Raw genomic sequence first — 18,991 nt, forward strand, 5'->3', positions numbered from 1 at the left:
GCTAAATCGTTAGTCCCCACCTATTTGTCACGACTAGTTATTTGCATAATTTCTATTAGTTTATATATACATAGAGAGGGTAGCCAACTAAATGGCCTAAGTGCAACAACCCTTTTGTTGAGGCTCCTAACTACAAGTCCAAGCAATAGTATTAGATTTTCGTACCCGACAATCAATAATGGTTTGGGCTCAAATCGCCCTAGGAGTTTCTTGTTTTATGGTATCTTCCCGAGAACAGATGAACGCGTTCCAAGTAAAGACCACAGAACTTCAGTTCTCCCAGATTTGAGCAGCCTAGATTGGCAGCAGGACTGAAGTTACATCATCGTAGTTTCAAAATGGAAGCCGAAGAGGACAATAACAATTCTGAAATCCTTTAATAGAAATTGTGGAATTATTTCCTCGACCTAATAAGTATTAGTGAACTCTCTAACAGCAATCTTTTTTATTTTATAAAGCAAAAAACTTTTAATTCAAAAGTCAGTATTTTTAATCATTTTATGACTTTCAATAAAAACTAAACTATCATTTATTGTTAATAATTTTTTTTTTTAACAACAATGGCACAATCACAGTTAATTCAACTAATTACGAAATAATGTCGCTTTTATTGATATTGCTCCAAGTACATGAACCTTAACATAAACTTAATAGGGTATTAAGGCTTATTTTATTATTATTATTATTTGTTTATAGTCGTATAAGTGAAGACTATTACGGTTTCTAATATAAAAAATTATTATTAGAGAATCAATAAAAATTGTAATAGTAATTAGTTTCTAATATCATGAGCCCCTTTATTGTAGTGAAACTAATAAAAGTCAACTAAGTAAAGATTCAGAGTTTAAAGGAAATGTAACGAGTAAAAACCTTGAGAAAGAGAAAATATGGTGACAATTCAATGACATTAATTATTATTATCTTTAATTTAGACAACATGGCGAAGATATTATTTATATTAAGGCACGAAAATAGATAATACAGAGAAACTAGACAAACTGTAAAAAACAAATGATCTGATTGCGGACAAGAATAGAACAGAAACTAGACAAACCGTAATCTGTGGTTTGATTAAAAAGGAAATGGGGGATATTTCGGAAATATCGTGACCACAATAAGATTTATTGTAATTAATAATATTATTATAATTGGCCTTTTCTTTTAATAATATTTAATTTAATTTTATCGGGAAATATTTCAAATAAAAGATAGAGATCTACATGCATTATGAAGGGTCTAACCACGAACAGTCTGCACAGGTTTATATTATGCAAAAGGAAAGGAAAAAACAGCACTACACGTATTGAGGTATTTCCGGTCCAGTATAAAGGGCACGTGAAGCTGAGGGTTCTGCTCTTCGAAGTAGAAGAACTGCACCAGCCTCTACTGGCTGCAGGAACAAACAATCAGGCAATATAAGAAAACGGTATAAGCTTACTGGACCAATCTCCAGTCTTAATCTAATCTAAATTGACAACCAATTGGTAGATTAGAGGAATTATGCTTAGAATGATGATTCACATTTGTGTACACAGAGTTGGAGAGTTTAAGCCACCATTTTATCTTATCATAAAACTGGAATTTCCTCAATAATGTAAGTAGTTTGTTTAATAAAATTACATTTTCTTGGCAGATTAGATTTTTTTTTTTTATGATTTAAGGCGCGTCAACATCTAAGGTTATTGGCGCCCAGAGCTCGTTACAGACAACACTGTCCATCACCGGACAGTGAGCTGTAAGAAGCTCCTAGGAAGAGAAAATCTAAGGGTCAGCAGCTGAATTCGAACCCGGGACCTCCGCGTGGGAGTCCAGTATGCTAACCTCATAAGTAATCCCTTTCCTATTAGATTATTATTATTATTATTATTTTATGACATATTGTGTTTGGGCGGGAGACAAAGGTTCTTCAGCTGGTTGATCTACATCAAGTAATTGGTTCCCCAAATTTGTAAGACTTATTTTTAAATCGAAGAAGTACTTAAAATTTAAAATTACAAATTACACTTTGCTCACTTGGTTACCAGTGTTCTTATTACAGTTACCGTTGCTCATTTAATTAACAGGTTATGTTTATTTTTTCAAATAGTTCTCAGTATTTTGTTACCTTCTTCTCTTTTAACTTAGCAAAAATATGGTTTGTAACCTACCGCGGAAGTGTTATCTTGAGCGGTTTACAAAATTCGTTTTTGTTCAAAATATTTCACACTCGTCAGAAAAAATAAAAGTAATCGCCTATTTATTTTAGAGCAGAGCTTAATAAGTCCATCTACCAATTAGATATAGTTGACGGGGGCGGAAGCACAAAACAGGAAACTAAATTAACATAAATGTAGTGTTATTCATTTGTAAAACTAAAAAGAACAAACAAAATGGAATTCGAAAAACTAACACCGTTATCTTAACGTTATTCTTTTGCTGAGAGTTAATTATCGTTTTACATTAATTATGGTGAAAAAATCAAGACAATGTTGTTGAGGTAAAGGAAATTGACTTACATTCTGTTGTAGATATTTCCGTAAGAAAACACAAGCGAAGTTGGGAAGAGCAAAGAAAAATATCCGCTAATATCACAAGTTCATTGCTTTTAAACTGCACAAAACAATATTAAATGTTTTATAACATTCTAATCAACCAATTCCCCACTCTATCAGCTTTTATCTCCCTATACAGGGATATATTTATTATCCGCTCACTGTACTGATAAAGTGATAATACTAGGGAGATACTTTAAGGATTAGTAAACAGAAATATCCTTCAAAGAAAAATAATAATAAAAGGAATTAACGACAAAAATAATGGGAGAAATATTTTTTTAAATTTATAGTTGAAAAAGAATTTGTAAATAAGATCGCGAAAAACTGTAGTTCACTGATTTAATCACAGGGAGCAGCAAATCACGCTGGCATGTTTAAGTTCCCATTTGAGAAAGGGGAAAAGATTATTTCATCAGGGATTCCCAGTCACCAATACCACAAACACATTAATGTCCACAATATACGCACAAGTGTATATTGGAGTGAGAACTCTAACGGCCTTCTCTACAATTAAATTGAAGTTTTTTAAACCAATTTTTGCGATTTTCTTTTTTTTTTTTTAATTGACCTTCATAATTAGATTGGCAGTAGACTTATCTTACAATGTAGTAATGTAAACACTGATGTTACATCGTGGATATATAGTTCGTCGATGGCTGCGCACAATTACAGACTAGGAGATATACGAGGTGTGGCTATTAAATAACGAGACTGATGCTGCTTCAGAAGAACTATGTTATACATGCGCCAAATCCTAACAACCGACAGCTGTGCAGCGTAAAGCCTTCTCTTTCGATTGCAGCGTCACACATGTTTGTAGAGAAATCTGTCTGACCGGAATCGTCGTTTGTACTAGAGGTGTTAGTTTCGTTTAGCCGAAAACAAGATACTACACATGTAATAGAGCAACGAATTGTCGTGAAATTTCACATGAAACTTGGTGAAACCGCTACTGAAACTTATCTTTTATTGAAAGAAGTTTATGGCGATGAATGTTTATCACGTAACGCAAGTTTTTGAGAGTTTCAAGCGTCGGAGATGATGATCTTCCACGTCCAAAACGGATGAAAATATCGATTGTAATTAATCAACATTACTACCATCAGGTGCTTGCTCAACTCCGTGGAAAGAGTAAGAAAACACGACCCGATATGTGGAAGAACAAGTCATAGGGTTCTCCATCACGACAACCCGCCGGCTCACACTGCATTGTCTGTCAAGTACAACATCCCAGTTTTAGGCCAACCGCCTTATTCGCCTGACCTGACCCCATATGACTTTTGCCTGTTCCCTAAAGTCAAATCTGCATTAAAAGGAACACGATTTCTGTCCGTTGAAGCTGTGAAAGAAAAAGCGGCACGCGTCATGCAGGAGCTGACAGAAAAAGACTTCCAGCACTGTTTCGAACAATGGTAAATTCGCATGGAGCGTTGTAGGGATAGGAGAGGGGTGTATATTGAAGGTGATAATAACTAAATATGTATAAATTTAAAATCAAACGTTTTACAGCAATAGTCTCGTTATTTAATAGCCACACCTCGTAGTTTCAATTAATTGGGTTTCACCTAACGCTCTCAGAACAGTTTCCTGTAGTAAAAGGGTTTCAGATAAAACGGAAAACGACTGTGCATCTGCAGGGAAGGAAGTTGAATTTAAATCAAGTGATGAACTGGCAACAAAATAACAATGGGTCTGATCATATCAAAGAACTAAAGAATGGATGGTGGTATTGGGTATCCTGAGTGGAAAACAAAGCCCTATAGAAACCTCATAGAAAACTAGACCTCCCTTCCAGAGGCAGCAGATTCCAGGGGCACTGGCACAGACGTGTAAATGCTCGCTTCACTTGATTAATTTACGCATTACGGTAAAAAGTTGTTTTTTGAAAAAATGATGAGACAAACACTAGCTGAACATATGCAATGCCTAGAACCGACACTCCATGAAGTGCATTTTGTGGACAACGAGTACTAGATTTGCGTAATTTATATATGGATTCAGCGTATCCGTAGGTTAAACGCTAGCTCACAGTTACACAAATCCAATTTTATACCTTTTACTTGTGGCTCAATTTCCGGCGTAAATCAATTTTGAAACTTTCTTGCAATTGCAATAATCTAAAAAAAAAATAAATAAAATAAAAGTATTTCACAATCAAGATATGGGCCTTAACAGATTACACAAAAGAACTTTCAAGCTTTTATAAGACACCCCACCTTCTCTTTACATTCTACACCGCACAAAGTTAGTTAATTAAGAAAAGAAATATAATGGTGTACACTTTATAACTGGTTAAAAAATTTAAAACAAAATAATTGATGAATTAATTAATCAGATATGAACTAAAAGAACAAAGAAATTGAAACATGATCGAAAAATGTTATAAGAGGACAATGAACTGTGATCGAATAGGTCCACATTGTGAAAAATAACAATAGAACATCGATTTTAGAACAATAAAATTGTTAGCAAACAAATGTTGATGAGAGGAGAATTAACCTGCCTTCTTAGAGTAACTGATTTGTGAGCTCATGATGTGCAGTAACGACGATTAGAGAGTGAAGCAGCAAGAACTAACTGGCCAAACCTAACTAAAACTAACCAAATCTAAACTTACCCAATTTTCTGATTGTGGTATTGCGATTTAAAGGCAGATAACTGATGGATTCATGTTTCTATCCACATGCCATTTATTCTTGTTCAAGAATTTTCAGCTACAGTTTAACATTTTTTTCAGATTTTTACCTCCAACTACCTAACTAGGTGTAGCAACCGAAAGCGACTAGCAAACGTACTTCACTATAAAATTCTCATATTAACCATTCAATAAAATTCAAAGCCTAGAATCAGAAAGCTAACCAATACCACTATCCCAGGGATATCAAACCAAATTAAACCACGGGGCCACTTAGTGTAACAGGCAAGATTCACGCCGGCCACAACATATTTTACAAAATTTTTCCAAGTTTTCCAAAATATCTGGATGCAGAGACTGAGAACAGACAATCTTCAGTAAGGCAGATAGATGTTTAACCAGTTTATCTTGTTCAGAATGCCGTTTCATTTAATTTCATAGACGGAAATAGTTGCTCGCACAAGAACGTACTCCAAAAGTAACACAAAATTTGTACAACAAACATTTTTGGATATTTCTCATCTAAATATAAGAATATATTTTGGGGAATTTCTACTTAAAACCGAAATTATTCTAGAATTCCACGAGAGTGGCATGACATATGGCTTCCAAACGTCGCTGGAACTAAGTCAGCGCGTTTATACAAGCCCGCAGGCTCCCCCAGGAAAGGCCCTATGCCACGTGTATACTCGTCTTCAGTAGTAAACGGAAGCTGGGAATTGTGTGTGTACGATATTGCCTCAATCTCCCCCTAAGCGCTATTTCCTTCATAAAAACTTTTACAAATTTCATTTTATCTCAGTACATCGTGGGGGCTACCAAGAAATTACCTCGGGGGTGCCAGTTTGACACCCCTGCTCTATTACCAACTATACATTTCGCCTCTAATGCTTGGCACCACAATGTATAAACGTTACATTTCCCGCACAAATAGCATAGTATTTGAAAAATATTTTATTTTTCTTATAATTTCGGCAGATGGTTCCAACCCCAGTGCACACCAATATATATTTAATGAAATATCATCAAGTCTAAAACAGCTGAAATCACTTCCTCAACAAATATAACATTGAATTAGACTTCACATATCCCGTCCGCCATTTTTGTAAGAATACAAGCACATGTTTTTATTAAATTAACCATACCAGCAATATAAATTACACTTGATAACTTGATATATATGATCAAGTAATGATTTCTTTCTAAGAAATGATTTCGTAAATCTGTTTTGCTGATAACAATAATAGCTGAGATATCACAGCTGGAGACAGTGTTCCCAACATTGCTTTATCTACATCATTAAATAATTATTATTTATTTATTAGAAAATTACTGAATTTCATTGGATTTAATTTGATTTAAGTGTGAGTGAATCATTTTTAATCAAAATAATAAACAACTTGTTATTTATCTCTTCTCTTCCGCACCCACTTGTTCCCTTTATTTTTTTCTTATTAACCCTTCACCATAGACAAGAAATTATCTCTGTGTCAATGTTTATTACTTCATATTTTACCTCACTTGGGAGGAAGTTTCATAATCAGCAGATTTTGGAATTTCTATTACCACCGGAAATACACAGTTTGGTCTCCCTAGTTTTAATTTATAAATTTATTTATGTATTAAGAGCAGTTAAACTACTGCAAAAAAAAAAAATCCAAGCAGTTTAATATTGCCAAAGATATTGTCACTAAGCTCAGCTAACCGGAAATGATATTAGGTGGGGAGCTGTTCTCGAAAACAAGAGTTATAAATAACAATTTTCTGAGAACTTTGTTATATTATTACAATCTTAAAGTGTCATATTTTACTATACAGGGCGAACCAGTTAGTATTGTCCATAGGCCTACTGAGTGTAGTACACCTAAAGTGGAGTTCAATGACGTATTGGCCAACTTCATATTTTTCACTGTTCTTTAGTGACGTCACTTTAATTTTTTTTCTAAAATCATTACTTTTTTTCCAATAAAAATGTTATTACTCAGAAAGTTTTAGTTCGAATTCTATTCTGATGACACGGTTAGAAAGACAGATAAATTTTCTAAAAATTGATACCATTAAAAATTAAACAACTTGATAACTAACGCTGTTAAGTGCTCGTGAACACGTTTTCTTGCAAAATATACGTAATTTCTCGTACGAAGATAAAAGGAATCCTGGAAAATGATATACCGTTTGAAAGCCCCATTAGACAAGGAAACTTTTACTAAAAAGTTCCAGCACCTAGGTCTGATACTGATCACGTAAGGGCCTAATGAGTTTTCTTAAAAATTTCGATTACTTTTATTTTTCCAGCATTCGGAGGAAGATTGAGGCTGTTTGGAGAATAACTTATGCTTCGAAACGGTATCAATTATTAGAAAATTTATCTGTCTTTCTAACCGTATGATCAGAATCGAATTCGGACTAAAACTTTTTTAGTTATAACATTTTTATTGGAAAAAAGTAATGATTTTAGAAAAAAAAAATTAAATTGACCTCACTCAAGAACAGTGGGAAGTATGAAGTTGGCCTATACGTCATTGAACTCCACTTTAGATGTACTACACACAGTAGGCCTATGGACAATACTTACTGGTTCACCCTGTGCAGTAAACGTTCTTATCTCTTGTATTAATAAAAATCAATTTCGAGGCCTAAACATTCTCTGGCCAATATTACAGCGCAGAATTCCTAATTACTACATACTTATCAAAGTATTTAACAATATCAAAAAACATTAAATAAATAAAAGGATTTAAAATAATTAGCGTTAATCTATCTATCACGTTAAGACATTTTCCAATAAGACAGTTTTTATAACGTGTAATCAGAAGACTCTTCATAAAGTGAGATAGAAAACAGAAGTTTAAAAGAAAAAAAAACAACACGCAAACTAGACTTCTATTTGATGCAGACTACAAAACCCTAACAGGAAATTACCCCCCATTTATGTTGTAGAAAAATAAAAATAAAAACCTTTAAATTGAGAACCTCCCCCCCAAAAAATGGCCGACAATGAATAATTGGGCCCATTATACCTATCTAAATCAATGGTTCAGAGTTGGTGACGATTAAGGTGTCACAACTATATTCCTAATTACTAAAACTATGTAAATTATTGGTTAAAAAAAAAAATATTATAATAATAATAATAAAGACTAGAAAAAAAGGTTTGTGTCTAGACGGAATGATCATTGGATGAACAGAAAATATTCCCACGACGTATGTGTAAATACAAATATGTAAATACATTCTTACGTAAGTTCCGAGTCTAAACTAATTTGTTTATTCTAGTTTAGTGCATACAAAAATAATAGTAAAACTATGGTGTTGCAATATTATAATATTTTGTAATTCTAGTGAAGCTTTTGCGCCGTTGACGAAAATTTAAAGAAGAAAAACTCATGAAAATTTCTTTTTTCTGCAACCATGTAGGGAAGTTCTCATTACTCAATTAAAATCAGCTGTGTAATGTCCAACTTCCCACACTAGTGGAGAAAAATTCCCATTAGTGTCACTTTCCTCACTAGTGAGTGGAAAAACTTTATTGCGCTTCCTTGATATAAGAAGTTTTGTTATTAACATAAATATTTTCTGTAAAACTTTAATAAACTTATTTAACGTAACTAAATAATTAAAAAACGAATATTAAAAAATAAAATAAAAATTGAAAGGAATATAGAAATAAAAATAATACTTTAATAAATAATTAGATATTTTTAATTATAACAGTTAAAAAGGTTATAGTGTTACCTTATAGAAATTTAAAATGGATTCTTGCGATTCCTGTTTAGAAAACACCCCTCCATCAATAAAAGAAACAGCAGAAAATGTAATAAGTAATGTAAATACGTAAGTAATGTAAATAATTGTAATATAACAATAAATGTTTATAATAAATAAATTACTTTTTGTAGACTGTAAAAATGAAATTTTTAATTTTATTAGTTAATAAATCTAATGGTTGCAGAAAAAATATAATATTTAACTCGAGTGTCAAGTATTTTCCTCTCACTCGGCAATTTCCACTTGCACTCGCCAAAGCTTCGCTCGCTCGTGCGTGCAAACCCTGCCTCGCGTGAGGAAAAGTACTACTTTCCACACTTGTTAAAGAAATAACTATTACTGCAGTTTATACATAATTAAATTTTCTGACAACCACTTTTTTTCTAAAAAGTTAATACCAAATATGAAAACACATTTTCGAAATTAATCGTTAAAAGGAAATCACTACAGTAATTTTGGAAAAACTAAAAAAATAAATAATAATTGAAAAAAAACTAAAAAAAAAGAAAAGACAATGCCATTAAGTTTAAGCGTACGGCGATTTATCGTTTTTGAATACTATTTCTTTCTTTCTCACTCTCTGTCTCGCGCATGCGCACAAATGAACAAACAGAATTTTTGAAAAACCTATAGGAGAAACATCCATTTTGAAAATATAACCCGATTGATTGCAGCGCTATCTCTTACAAGAAGAGATATTGAAGGAAAAATAAAAACGATAGCTTCAAAAACATTTATACTTTAAAAATTAAAAGTTGTGTTAAATTTTGTATTTAATAAATTAAACTCTCAAACTGATAAAGCATTGAAATCTATTAAGCGAAAAAGTTACACAAAAATAAAAAAATAATTAAAACTAAAGGATATTAAATTCCAGCAAAAAAATGATAACATGATATATTTTTTCCTTATAATATATTAATTATTGTCAATGCTAACTAAAGGAGAAATTTTGTATCCGATTTCTCTACTAGATGGAGTATTATGAATACGGGAAGCAACACACACTGGCTCACGATTATGCAATCTTGGTGTATAATGTAGTCCTTTTTTTAAGATAGAAGTTTACGTAAACGAGCAATATCCTTAAGTAAAATAATGTCGGTTAATTGACCAGAAAATGTTTCGCATGTAAACTTGAAAGAAAAAGGTCTATTATCTTTCTATTTTCTTTTCCCAGTTTTTCTTGAGAGTATCTTATAACTAGGGAACGGATTCGTATGTATTTACATATTTTTTTCTAGGCAATTTACAGACGTTTTTCAACTAGAAGTATTCATTCTGACACTTTTTAAGCCGTTTGAGCCTACTTTTATTTCACATATTTCCACATATTTGGATGTTATCGCATATTTATACATATTTGATTAAAATAAATAAATATTTCTACATATTTAATCAAAATATGTACATATTTTTTCACATTTTTCATTTTGGGCATATTTTCATAATTGGGAGGTGGTTGACAGGAACTGTGAACCACAGACTGTAGGGCTGTGAATCACAGTGGGTACAATGGTTATTGTAATTTACACAGAATGCTGCTAAACAGTGACGGGCACTTGTTAGTTCTTTGAAGTTGTCTGACGTTGTCTGTTCTTTCGGCTCGTTCGGTGAAGTGTCCAATTCATTTCGTTCGGTCACTTAGTGTATTCTTTTTTGGGTGAAATGCCACGAACATCGGCCTCATACAAACAACTGGTTGCTAAATATCTTCGCGAGTTTCCAGCAGAACTTTTTCGAAGTGATGGAGTACTGCACAGCTTGTGACAAGCGCGTTTCTTGCTCTCAACGCTCCCAAGTCACCCAACATATTGCCACCGGATCGCACATAGAGAATAAAAACAGAAAGAAAGAGAGGACGTCCTATCAAGCCTTCCTTACATCTCCATCATCAAGTAAGTCTACTCTGAGTACAGATCTGTGTCGGGCTTTGGTTAGAGCAGATATCCCTTTCCACAAACTTAAAAATCCTCATTTCAAAGGATTTTAGTCGTTACAAGTCCATCTTACGCCCAGATCGTCGTCACTTTACGTTCCAACATTTGAAATTTCATGTGGTTGCAAACAATTTCGAAGAGTGAAGTTTTCAAAATTGAAAATTTAACACATCTTTTTATAAATAGTAAAAATATTCTTTGTTGTATAAATCATTATAACTTGTAAAAACAAATTATTTTGTTCTTAATAAATTATTATAAATTGTAAAAATGTTCTTTTCTTGTATAAATAATTATAACTTGCCCCCCCCAAAAAAAAATCCATTTTCATAAAAAAAAATGTCCATTTTACTTAAATATTCCAGAAAATATTTTAAGAAAATCACATATTTTCCACATAATTGACGAAAATAAATGCATATTTTAATTAAATATTTGGCATTTTTAAATACATAAAAATCCGTTCCTTACTTATAACTGATGAGAGCAAATACATATACTCGTAATAAACTGAGTTACGGAAAAAAAGAGATCCTTTGAGATAATAAAAAGAGAATTTTAGATTTCTTTTTCAGACAATTGGAATTTGATTAAATTTTTGCCCATCTCTGAACTTCAATGCGTTCTTTGTCCGGAAGCGGGTCTGATCACAAAACAGTTTTGGGCCTAGAAATAAAGCGCTATCTATCTATTCCTCATCTTACCAACCGCCAATTTCATAATTTTCACCTACACCATCCGGACAGTACAAAAAAACTGGTCTTAATATGCGGATACGTCGAACAAACTTCAACAACAACAACAACAAAAAAATACTTAATTGTTGTGAAAGTTTGGTGAAACTGGAAATTATATAGTTTGACACAATTATTTCGGCGTAATCATACACATGTATAACAGATGAATATTTATATATAGAAGAAGAAAGCCTATTACAAATTAATTATAATATAAATGCCGTTGTCCTTCATTAATTTTAATTAAAAGAATTTATTTTAATATTATGAAATGATTCAAATGGAATTTTTATGTACGATAAATATGAATTTAAATAATTGGCAATTTATTAGAACATGATTTTATACTTTTAAAAAATTATAATGCGAACACACACGCGACTTTTTTTCTAACTATAATTATCTAGTCTTACCAAACACAATATTTTAAAATATACTTAATTATTTTGAGTGTAAAACTGCATATTATACCGAAATTACACATCGTAGCTCAGGAATGCACTAAAAAAAAAAATATTCAAATATTTAAGTTATTGACCTATACTTAAACTATATGAGTACGAAGTTTAGTTTTAAGCTTCTGGCGATTAATTTTTGCGTTATTGTTTCGCACAAACACGTATCATTTTTCCAACAACCTTTCTATCGAAGGAAACTCAGAAGAAAATGGATAATTCTGATGGAAAAACTACGAAATAGAAAATTCGACACTAACGCAATACTTTCTTTACTTTTAGAAAAACTAAGTAATTTCGATTAAATAACTATCTACTTTTAATTCAACATATAGTTTTACATAAACTATAATAATTTAAATGTATATAATGTACGTATGAATGTTTATATGTCCACGCATATATATAGAGGTCACAAAATGTCTATGACCATGTCCAACTTAACATAGATAAATAGCAAACCATAAATAGAGTAATGATTGCATGCTTAATTAATTATTTATTAATTACACAGCAATCTAATTACAAACAGCCTTGGCTAAGTAATATTATTATTTAACTACAAGCGCAAAATATTGAAATTGTGCCAGTCATATATCGTGACACTTAAATATTATTTAAACATATGTATCCTTGATAGTTGTTGATTGCAATATGTGTGCATTTTAGAATAAAGTACACAAAAAAAAAATGCACTACCCAGAAACAGAACCATATTTTGAAACATTCACAGCTTATTTATATTATCCTAAATAATAAGCGATTATATTGTAAATTGGGTGAATGAATGAGAACGATTAAAGAATTATATGGAACAATGAACATGTAGGTAAAAAAAATTAATATAAATTTTTGGGAAAGGATTTATTAATTAGATTAAATCGGTCTAGATTTTAAGAGGTAGTAGAGCATTGAAGTTCCGCTTTGCCAAGAATTGTTAGAAGACAATTAACTCACAAAAGAGAAGCTACCTGGTCGTACGGGAAGCGAACGGACTGTATAAACCGACTTAAGACAAGCTGTATCCTTAAAAAACAGTTTACTGTCCAGTATCCGATATCAAAGTCTAATCACTGTCGGATTCATAAGATATCCAGGCTCTAATAGTGCCAGGAAAGACATCAATGAGTCATCTAAAGACCACAATTCCATTTTTAGTACGATTAAATGACCTAATATTAACTGCAAGAAAACCACAGATCGTGAGGGTTCAATTTTGAATTTTTTGAGTAAGCAAAGTTTTATTATGGGTTGCCATTCGCAATGAGTTTCAGTGAACACTGTTTTTTTTTTTTTTTTTCCAAGCAAGTTGTCATTAACTTCCAATAAGTCAATGTTCAATCTAATGTTATCAGAATTTATCCTACAACTGGCAGAAAGTGGGTCTTGGCTAGCTCAGTTTACCTGTTTTCTTAACCCAGAAAAGCATGTGTAGGATTGGCTGGAAGCAATCAGCAAACTAACTCAGAGGAGTTGCGACGCCAGCTTCGGTAAGTCTTGGCTGAGTGCCCCTTCATGTTTGAGAATAAATAGTTAACCATGATAACATAACACATTATTAAAATTCCTCTTTAATTGTTATCATTTCCCTTCTAAATTGAAATCATTTACTACCAGAGTTAATGTAAATAAATTGTGAAAGTTACAAGCATGTAACTTTACTAGTGCAATTTTGTTGGCAAGTAGTTCCGATTCTTATCACTGTGCAAGGCAAGAGAATATCTAATGCAGTAATTGTTTACAAATATATGTAAGTATTTTTTACACCTACAACTAAATGCTTCCTTATCAGAGAATATCGCTGATGGCCAGCTAAATTATCTAGCAATGTGTAGTAGAATACTTTATGTCTTGTGAAAGTGTACCTATATTGTCCCGCTAGCATCCCTCATTATCCCCACCGCCTTCAAAGGTTAGTTTGTTGCAAGGAGGAAATAAATTAGGCAAAGTACTGGCGAAGACAATCTATTCGTCTAGTCTCATTGGCTATTACTCCAATTATTAACATTACTTTTAAACTAAAATCGTTTTTTTAGTTTATTTACAAACTTTGTTTTTGAAAAACAGCCGCAGAATAAGATTGAATGCGCTTTCAGAATAAATAAAATGATTTTTACAACAAATGATAGAATACTTAAACAGTTACATTTAGAACATTTTCAACATTTATGGGTAAATGGAACCGACCAGTTACAATGTAGGTTGAACAGGTATCCTAAAATAAGACACAGAATAATAATGCAGAAGAAACACAACCCACATTGTGGTTTTAACTTTTATATAAATATAACCTTTTACAATAATATTTGTAATTTCTTTTATTCGACTGGTAGGACAAGATACTGCACATCGTTCAGATTTTTGATGTCAAGGTTTCACTGGTAATAATTCCATTTTAAGGTCCCCTGAATTTTGAAAAAGTGAATTTTGTTTTGTGAAAATGTGGTTGGGTCCGCAAAAGCTAGATAAAATTATAAATTTTATCCAAGTGCGGCGACAGCGCGGTGAGTGGGACATCAAGCGAGCGTATAGCGCCTAAAAACAAGCCCAGGAGTCGACTAAAAGCAAATGATGATGTGCGTGTCGCTTTGAGCCATCTCATCAATCCCAGCATTGCCGAGCTTGTTAAGAAAATGCAAGCTCAAAAAGCACATTAATATAACTTAAAAAACATAATCACAATGTTAAAGTTTATTTTTAAAATCTAAAAATAGTTTGAACCTTGTGGTGCCTGCTAACAAAAAAATATTAAAATGGTCCCTGGTCACATAAAAAGGTTGGGAACCACCAATACAGAGAATTCAACTTCAACTATGTTAAGTTTACCGAACCCATAAGCAAACTCGAGCTCATGACGACAAACGAGTTATTAAAATCAAACAAACCAGCTCAATTTTAGATTTTTGTTTTTAATCGCCAAGAACTCAAAGATAAGTAGAATTTATTGTTTGAGAAACTCGCTTAACATCACTTACAGAAAGGGGAACATGTATATTGTTGAACAATGAAGTTACCAGAATCCATCATATGAAATGGAAATTGCCTTTATTGTCCACATAGTAATTCCACTGAATGACGTTAAGTTGGTTGTTATCTTCCAATCATTAAGTCACGTAATATATTTATGTAGAAAACTTTCTAAATATTCCTTTGTCCACAAACAGATACATTTTAAATATTTAATCTATTCAATTGACAATATATGAACAACATAACCAATCAAACATATCAACAGTTTACTTATTGAATTATTAAATGTTTAAATACATTTCTTCATCAATAGCAACATAAACAAAAATCTGATTATCTAACTGGTTCTATCATTTTACTTGTCAACATGTCATGATAAAATTATCATTTTTGACATGCAACAGAATAGATGGACTATTAGAATTGTGTAATATAAAGTAATAAATAAACATTTCGATATTTACATGAATAATAAACTGTGAAAATCAATCTTTAGAAGACATGAACTGCAACAATTCAAAAACCTAATCGACAGTCTACCTAGGTTATCATTTTCTTTGGACAACGCAAGACTCTAATGTTTATTTATTAAAAAATAATAATAATAATAAAAATAAAAACTCTAAGACAAATTAAAGATTTATCAAGTGAATATGTGGCGCTCACATTTGATCTAACTAGATTGCAATCACACAACTTTTAGGTTAGTGTAATGAGCTTCGGCCTCAAGTTTATTGCTAGTAAAATAAGTCTATTAAAAAAATAAACTGTTCTTTGGTAAATGTGTGAGCAGTATAACAGTACCTCGGAGGTATACAACACTAAGCCCATTTTTTCAAAATTTCTTTTTTTTTATTACACAACCATCTGATAACGTGCATCTATGTTACTTATTATCCTCCAAAGATTAAAGCAAAATAACTTAAAGCTTTCTTAAAGTAGTTCTGAAACTAATGTCTTTACTTGGGGAATCGCGCGAGGACTCCGGAATCAGAAGTAGTTATGCTAAACTGCCGGCTACCCAGCCCCTCGGATTTCCCTAGAAAGAAGGGCACTTAACTGAGGAATGAATACTATCCTTGAAACAGTCTTAACGTATTAATTTGGGACCATTTGTGGCATACTTGAAATGGCTTTGCAGACTGGTGTGCATGAGATGTATATAAAGACTGATGAAAAGTTTGAATCAGTTTGATTAAACATCATCTGGGTATCTACCTAAGAATTAAATATGCATTATTTAGAATGACAACTTACCACCTGTACAAAATGATTCATAAGTACATTTTACGAAGGTGTAGATCGATTCATTGTGGTGAGTAACTTCCGTTTAGTAATATAAAGTATAAAACTGCTACCAAAACACATAGAATAGAAACGATCAATAAAGTATTCAATTCAACCTGTACTATCATAACCTACTATCACCGCCAACTATTCGAAAACAGTTATTAATACAATCATAATCGATAAAATCATAACCTACCACCATTTCGTATTAACACTTAACGGTAGGTAATAAACTTATTTAATAAAAGAATAATAAATGACTATAAAGAGAACAAAATAAAAAGGAATGAATGACACTGAAAACTATAATAATAGGAATACATTAGGACATGACCGCAACGAGTTGTGTTATAATTTTCATGGCCAATACCATGAAGAAACGAAAGAAGTAAGTTGTACATGACAATTCGCCTATTTCCATTCAAGATCACTAGGTTAAAAGCAAGAAATATAAATAATATTTTCTCCCCTCTGAGCAAGCTTTATTAGTGAATATTTGTATTCTTAAAAAAAACTCCATTTTGATTAAGAAAGATGAATTGTAATTCAAAATGTTGATGTTCATAAAGAAAAAAGAAATCTGTTAAATAAATAAATAGCAGTAACTGGTACTTACTTAATTTCTGATTCCCTTTTTACTTTCACTCACTATTGAACGTCCAGATATCCTAAAAAATAAATAAATACTCAATTTTAATATAATTCTAACATATTATTCATTTTCTTCATCAATTTTGAAAATGAAAAATACAAAATTGTTTAGTATCAAAAAAAAAAAAAAAAAAACTACCACAGAGTTAATCATATCAATTTTAAAGCAATTTAAAAGCTAAAAAAAAGTTTTACGAAAGCTCAAAATTATGATAACAGTATCTAATAGTAAAAGTATCTTAACAATTTTGTTGAAGTGTGTTCGTGAAAACGGGGTTAAATAATTTTGTGCTACCATATTTTTATGATAATAATAATAATAATGATAGAAAGTTTCGTAACAAATATTTTAACCTAAATATGATGTTAATTATATAATATGTTGCAAAATGTATAAGTCATAATTTAAAAAAATAGTACAGAGTAAGAGGTAAAATTACAAAAATAAAATTAGGGCGAAGGTTCACAATGGATTTCTGAGACAACTAGAAAAAGCTTTCTCTTACTATTAAAAGATTGCAACCATTTCTTTTTTTACTCTAGGATCTCAAAATGGATATTTCAAATGAAAATTCGGAATCAAAACACTTTCCCTTACTAGAAAAGTAAGTAATATAATCCCTACCATATGGTAAAGTATGAATAAAGTTATTTGAGATGTTTTTCAGCTAAAAAAATAAACTATAAAATAATTGATTTGAGAATGAATCTAGTAGAACTAAGACTGCTGTGCTCTCTTTTGTGTCAATTAAGAACAATTAACTGCCATGTTAGGTATTGAAGAAACTCTACATTTAGTAAAAATTCCTTAATGAAAAGGTAATCCTTTCTGCCTTTCTTGTGCTTCCGGCTACCTGATAACTTAGTCACTCAACCACAAAAACTAGAACATTTGGTTGGACTAATTTATTTAAGGCAGGCAAATTAATATTTAATAAGTTCCTAGAATAAAAAAAAAAAAGGAAAGGTATTCTTTGAAATGAAATCTTGGCTGTAATGTAAACACAATTTCTCTGTTACTAGTTACCTAGTTTTCATTACAAACACAAAGCTAAGTAAATAAGAAAAAATTATACAAAGTAATAACCTAATGACTCTTGGTGAACACAGAATAATGGACCCCAATCTTTAGTTGTGAAATCATTCTAACATTTTATGGTACAAAAATATTTAGTTGTATGAAACACTTAAATGACCTACTTTACCTCATTATAGAATATTTTTCATTAATACCTACATAAAAAATGAAAATGATGAATAACTTACAAAAACAAAAAAGGTATGTAAATAAAAAAATTTTGGACATCTTAAGAGATCTATGAGAGTAACGACGTGGAATCACTCCTGGACATAGCCATCTCTTTACCTTCCATTTTAAAGCCAGGACACCCAAATAAGTAAAATCTTGATTTCGCAGCCATTTCTTGCCAGAATGTCCAAGCAATCTACGGCTAGCTTTGAATGTCTACCCTAGAGAAATTAATTCAAAGAAATCGCTTAATTATATTCATGATCGTCTATTATTAATAATTTTTAAACAGTTTAAATAGGAGATCCCTCAAGAGAGATCTCGCAGCTTCATTTATTGCACAAAATATTTCGCGCAGCTTACAAACAAGGACGAATATTATTGGCCTATTGGCCATATTAAGCCCAAAGGTAGTAAGGTTGCTCCTAAAGGTTTACCCTGATACTTCTCATTGTGTTTTTTTGATTCCTTAAATCAGGATCCACATCAAAGCCATCATAAGAACACAGGTAGAATAATTTACTTTGACAACTTGGTATTTTTATTTTTTTAAATGTTGTTGACAATGTCAAACTCTTCTTATTGTACTTTCTCTTGGAGTCTTTTTTAAATTTGATTAAAATGAACAGGTATTTATTTTATTTTTGCAAAAATCTCAATGTAGATTTTTCCCATTTTTAAAGTTTGTGTGTCAGTCAAGATTAATCGCCAATAATAAATGCCACCAGACAAATGTAAAGAAACAAGACCCTTTTTTTACCC

General features: G+C 31.6%; 1 protein-coding gene across 2 annotated transcripts in view; it reads right to left on the minus strand.

Annotated features, from left to right (window-relative positions):
* MESR3 (misexpression suppressor of ras 3) overlaps positions 1–16,664 on the minus strand; it is a 56,320-nt gene extending 39,656 nt beyond the window's left edge. The window contains exon 1 of one of the 2 annotated variants that reach the window (XM_074134229.1): positions 16,297–16,664. Coding sequence is in view for 1 of the 2 variants with exons in the window: in XM_074134228.1 (XP_073990329.1) it covers positions 2,496–2,497 (2 nt within the window). In the remaining variant the exon portion in view is untranslated. Of the gene's footprint in view, positions 1–2,495; positions 2,653–16,296 lie in introns of those variants that run through there. The other variant, XM_074134228.1, reaches the window with a different exon arrangement.
* Between the last annotated feature and the right edge of the window lie 2,327 nt (positions 16,665–18,991).

This window comes from Rhodnius prolixus, unplaced genomic scaffold (genome assembly GCF_049639745.1).
Source record: "Rhodnius prolixus isolate KJV_2025 unplaced genomic scaffold, Rpr scaffold_10, whole genome shotgun sequence".
In the NCBI taxonomy this organism is placed as follows: domain Eukaryota; kingdom Metazoa; phylum Arthropoda; class Insecta; order Hemiptera; family Reduviidae; genus Rhodnius; species Rhodnius prolixus.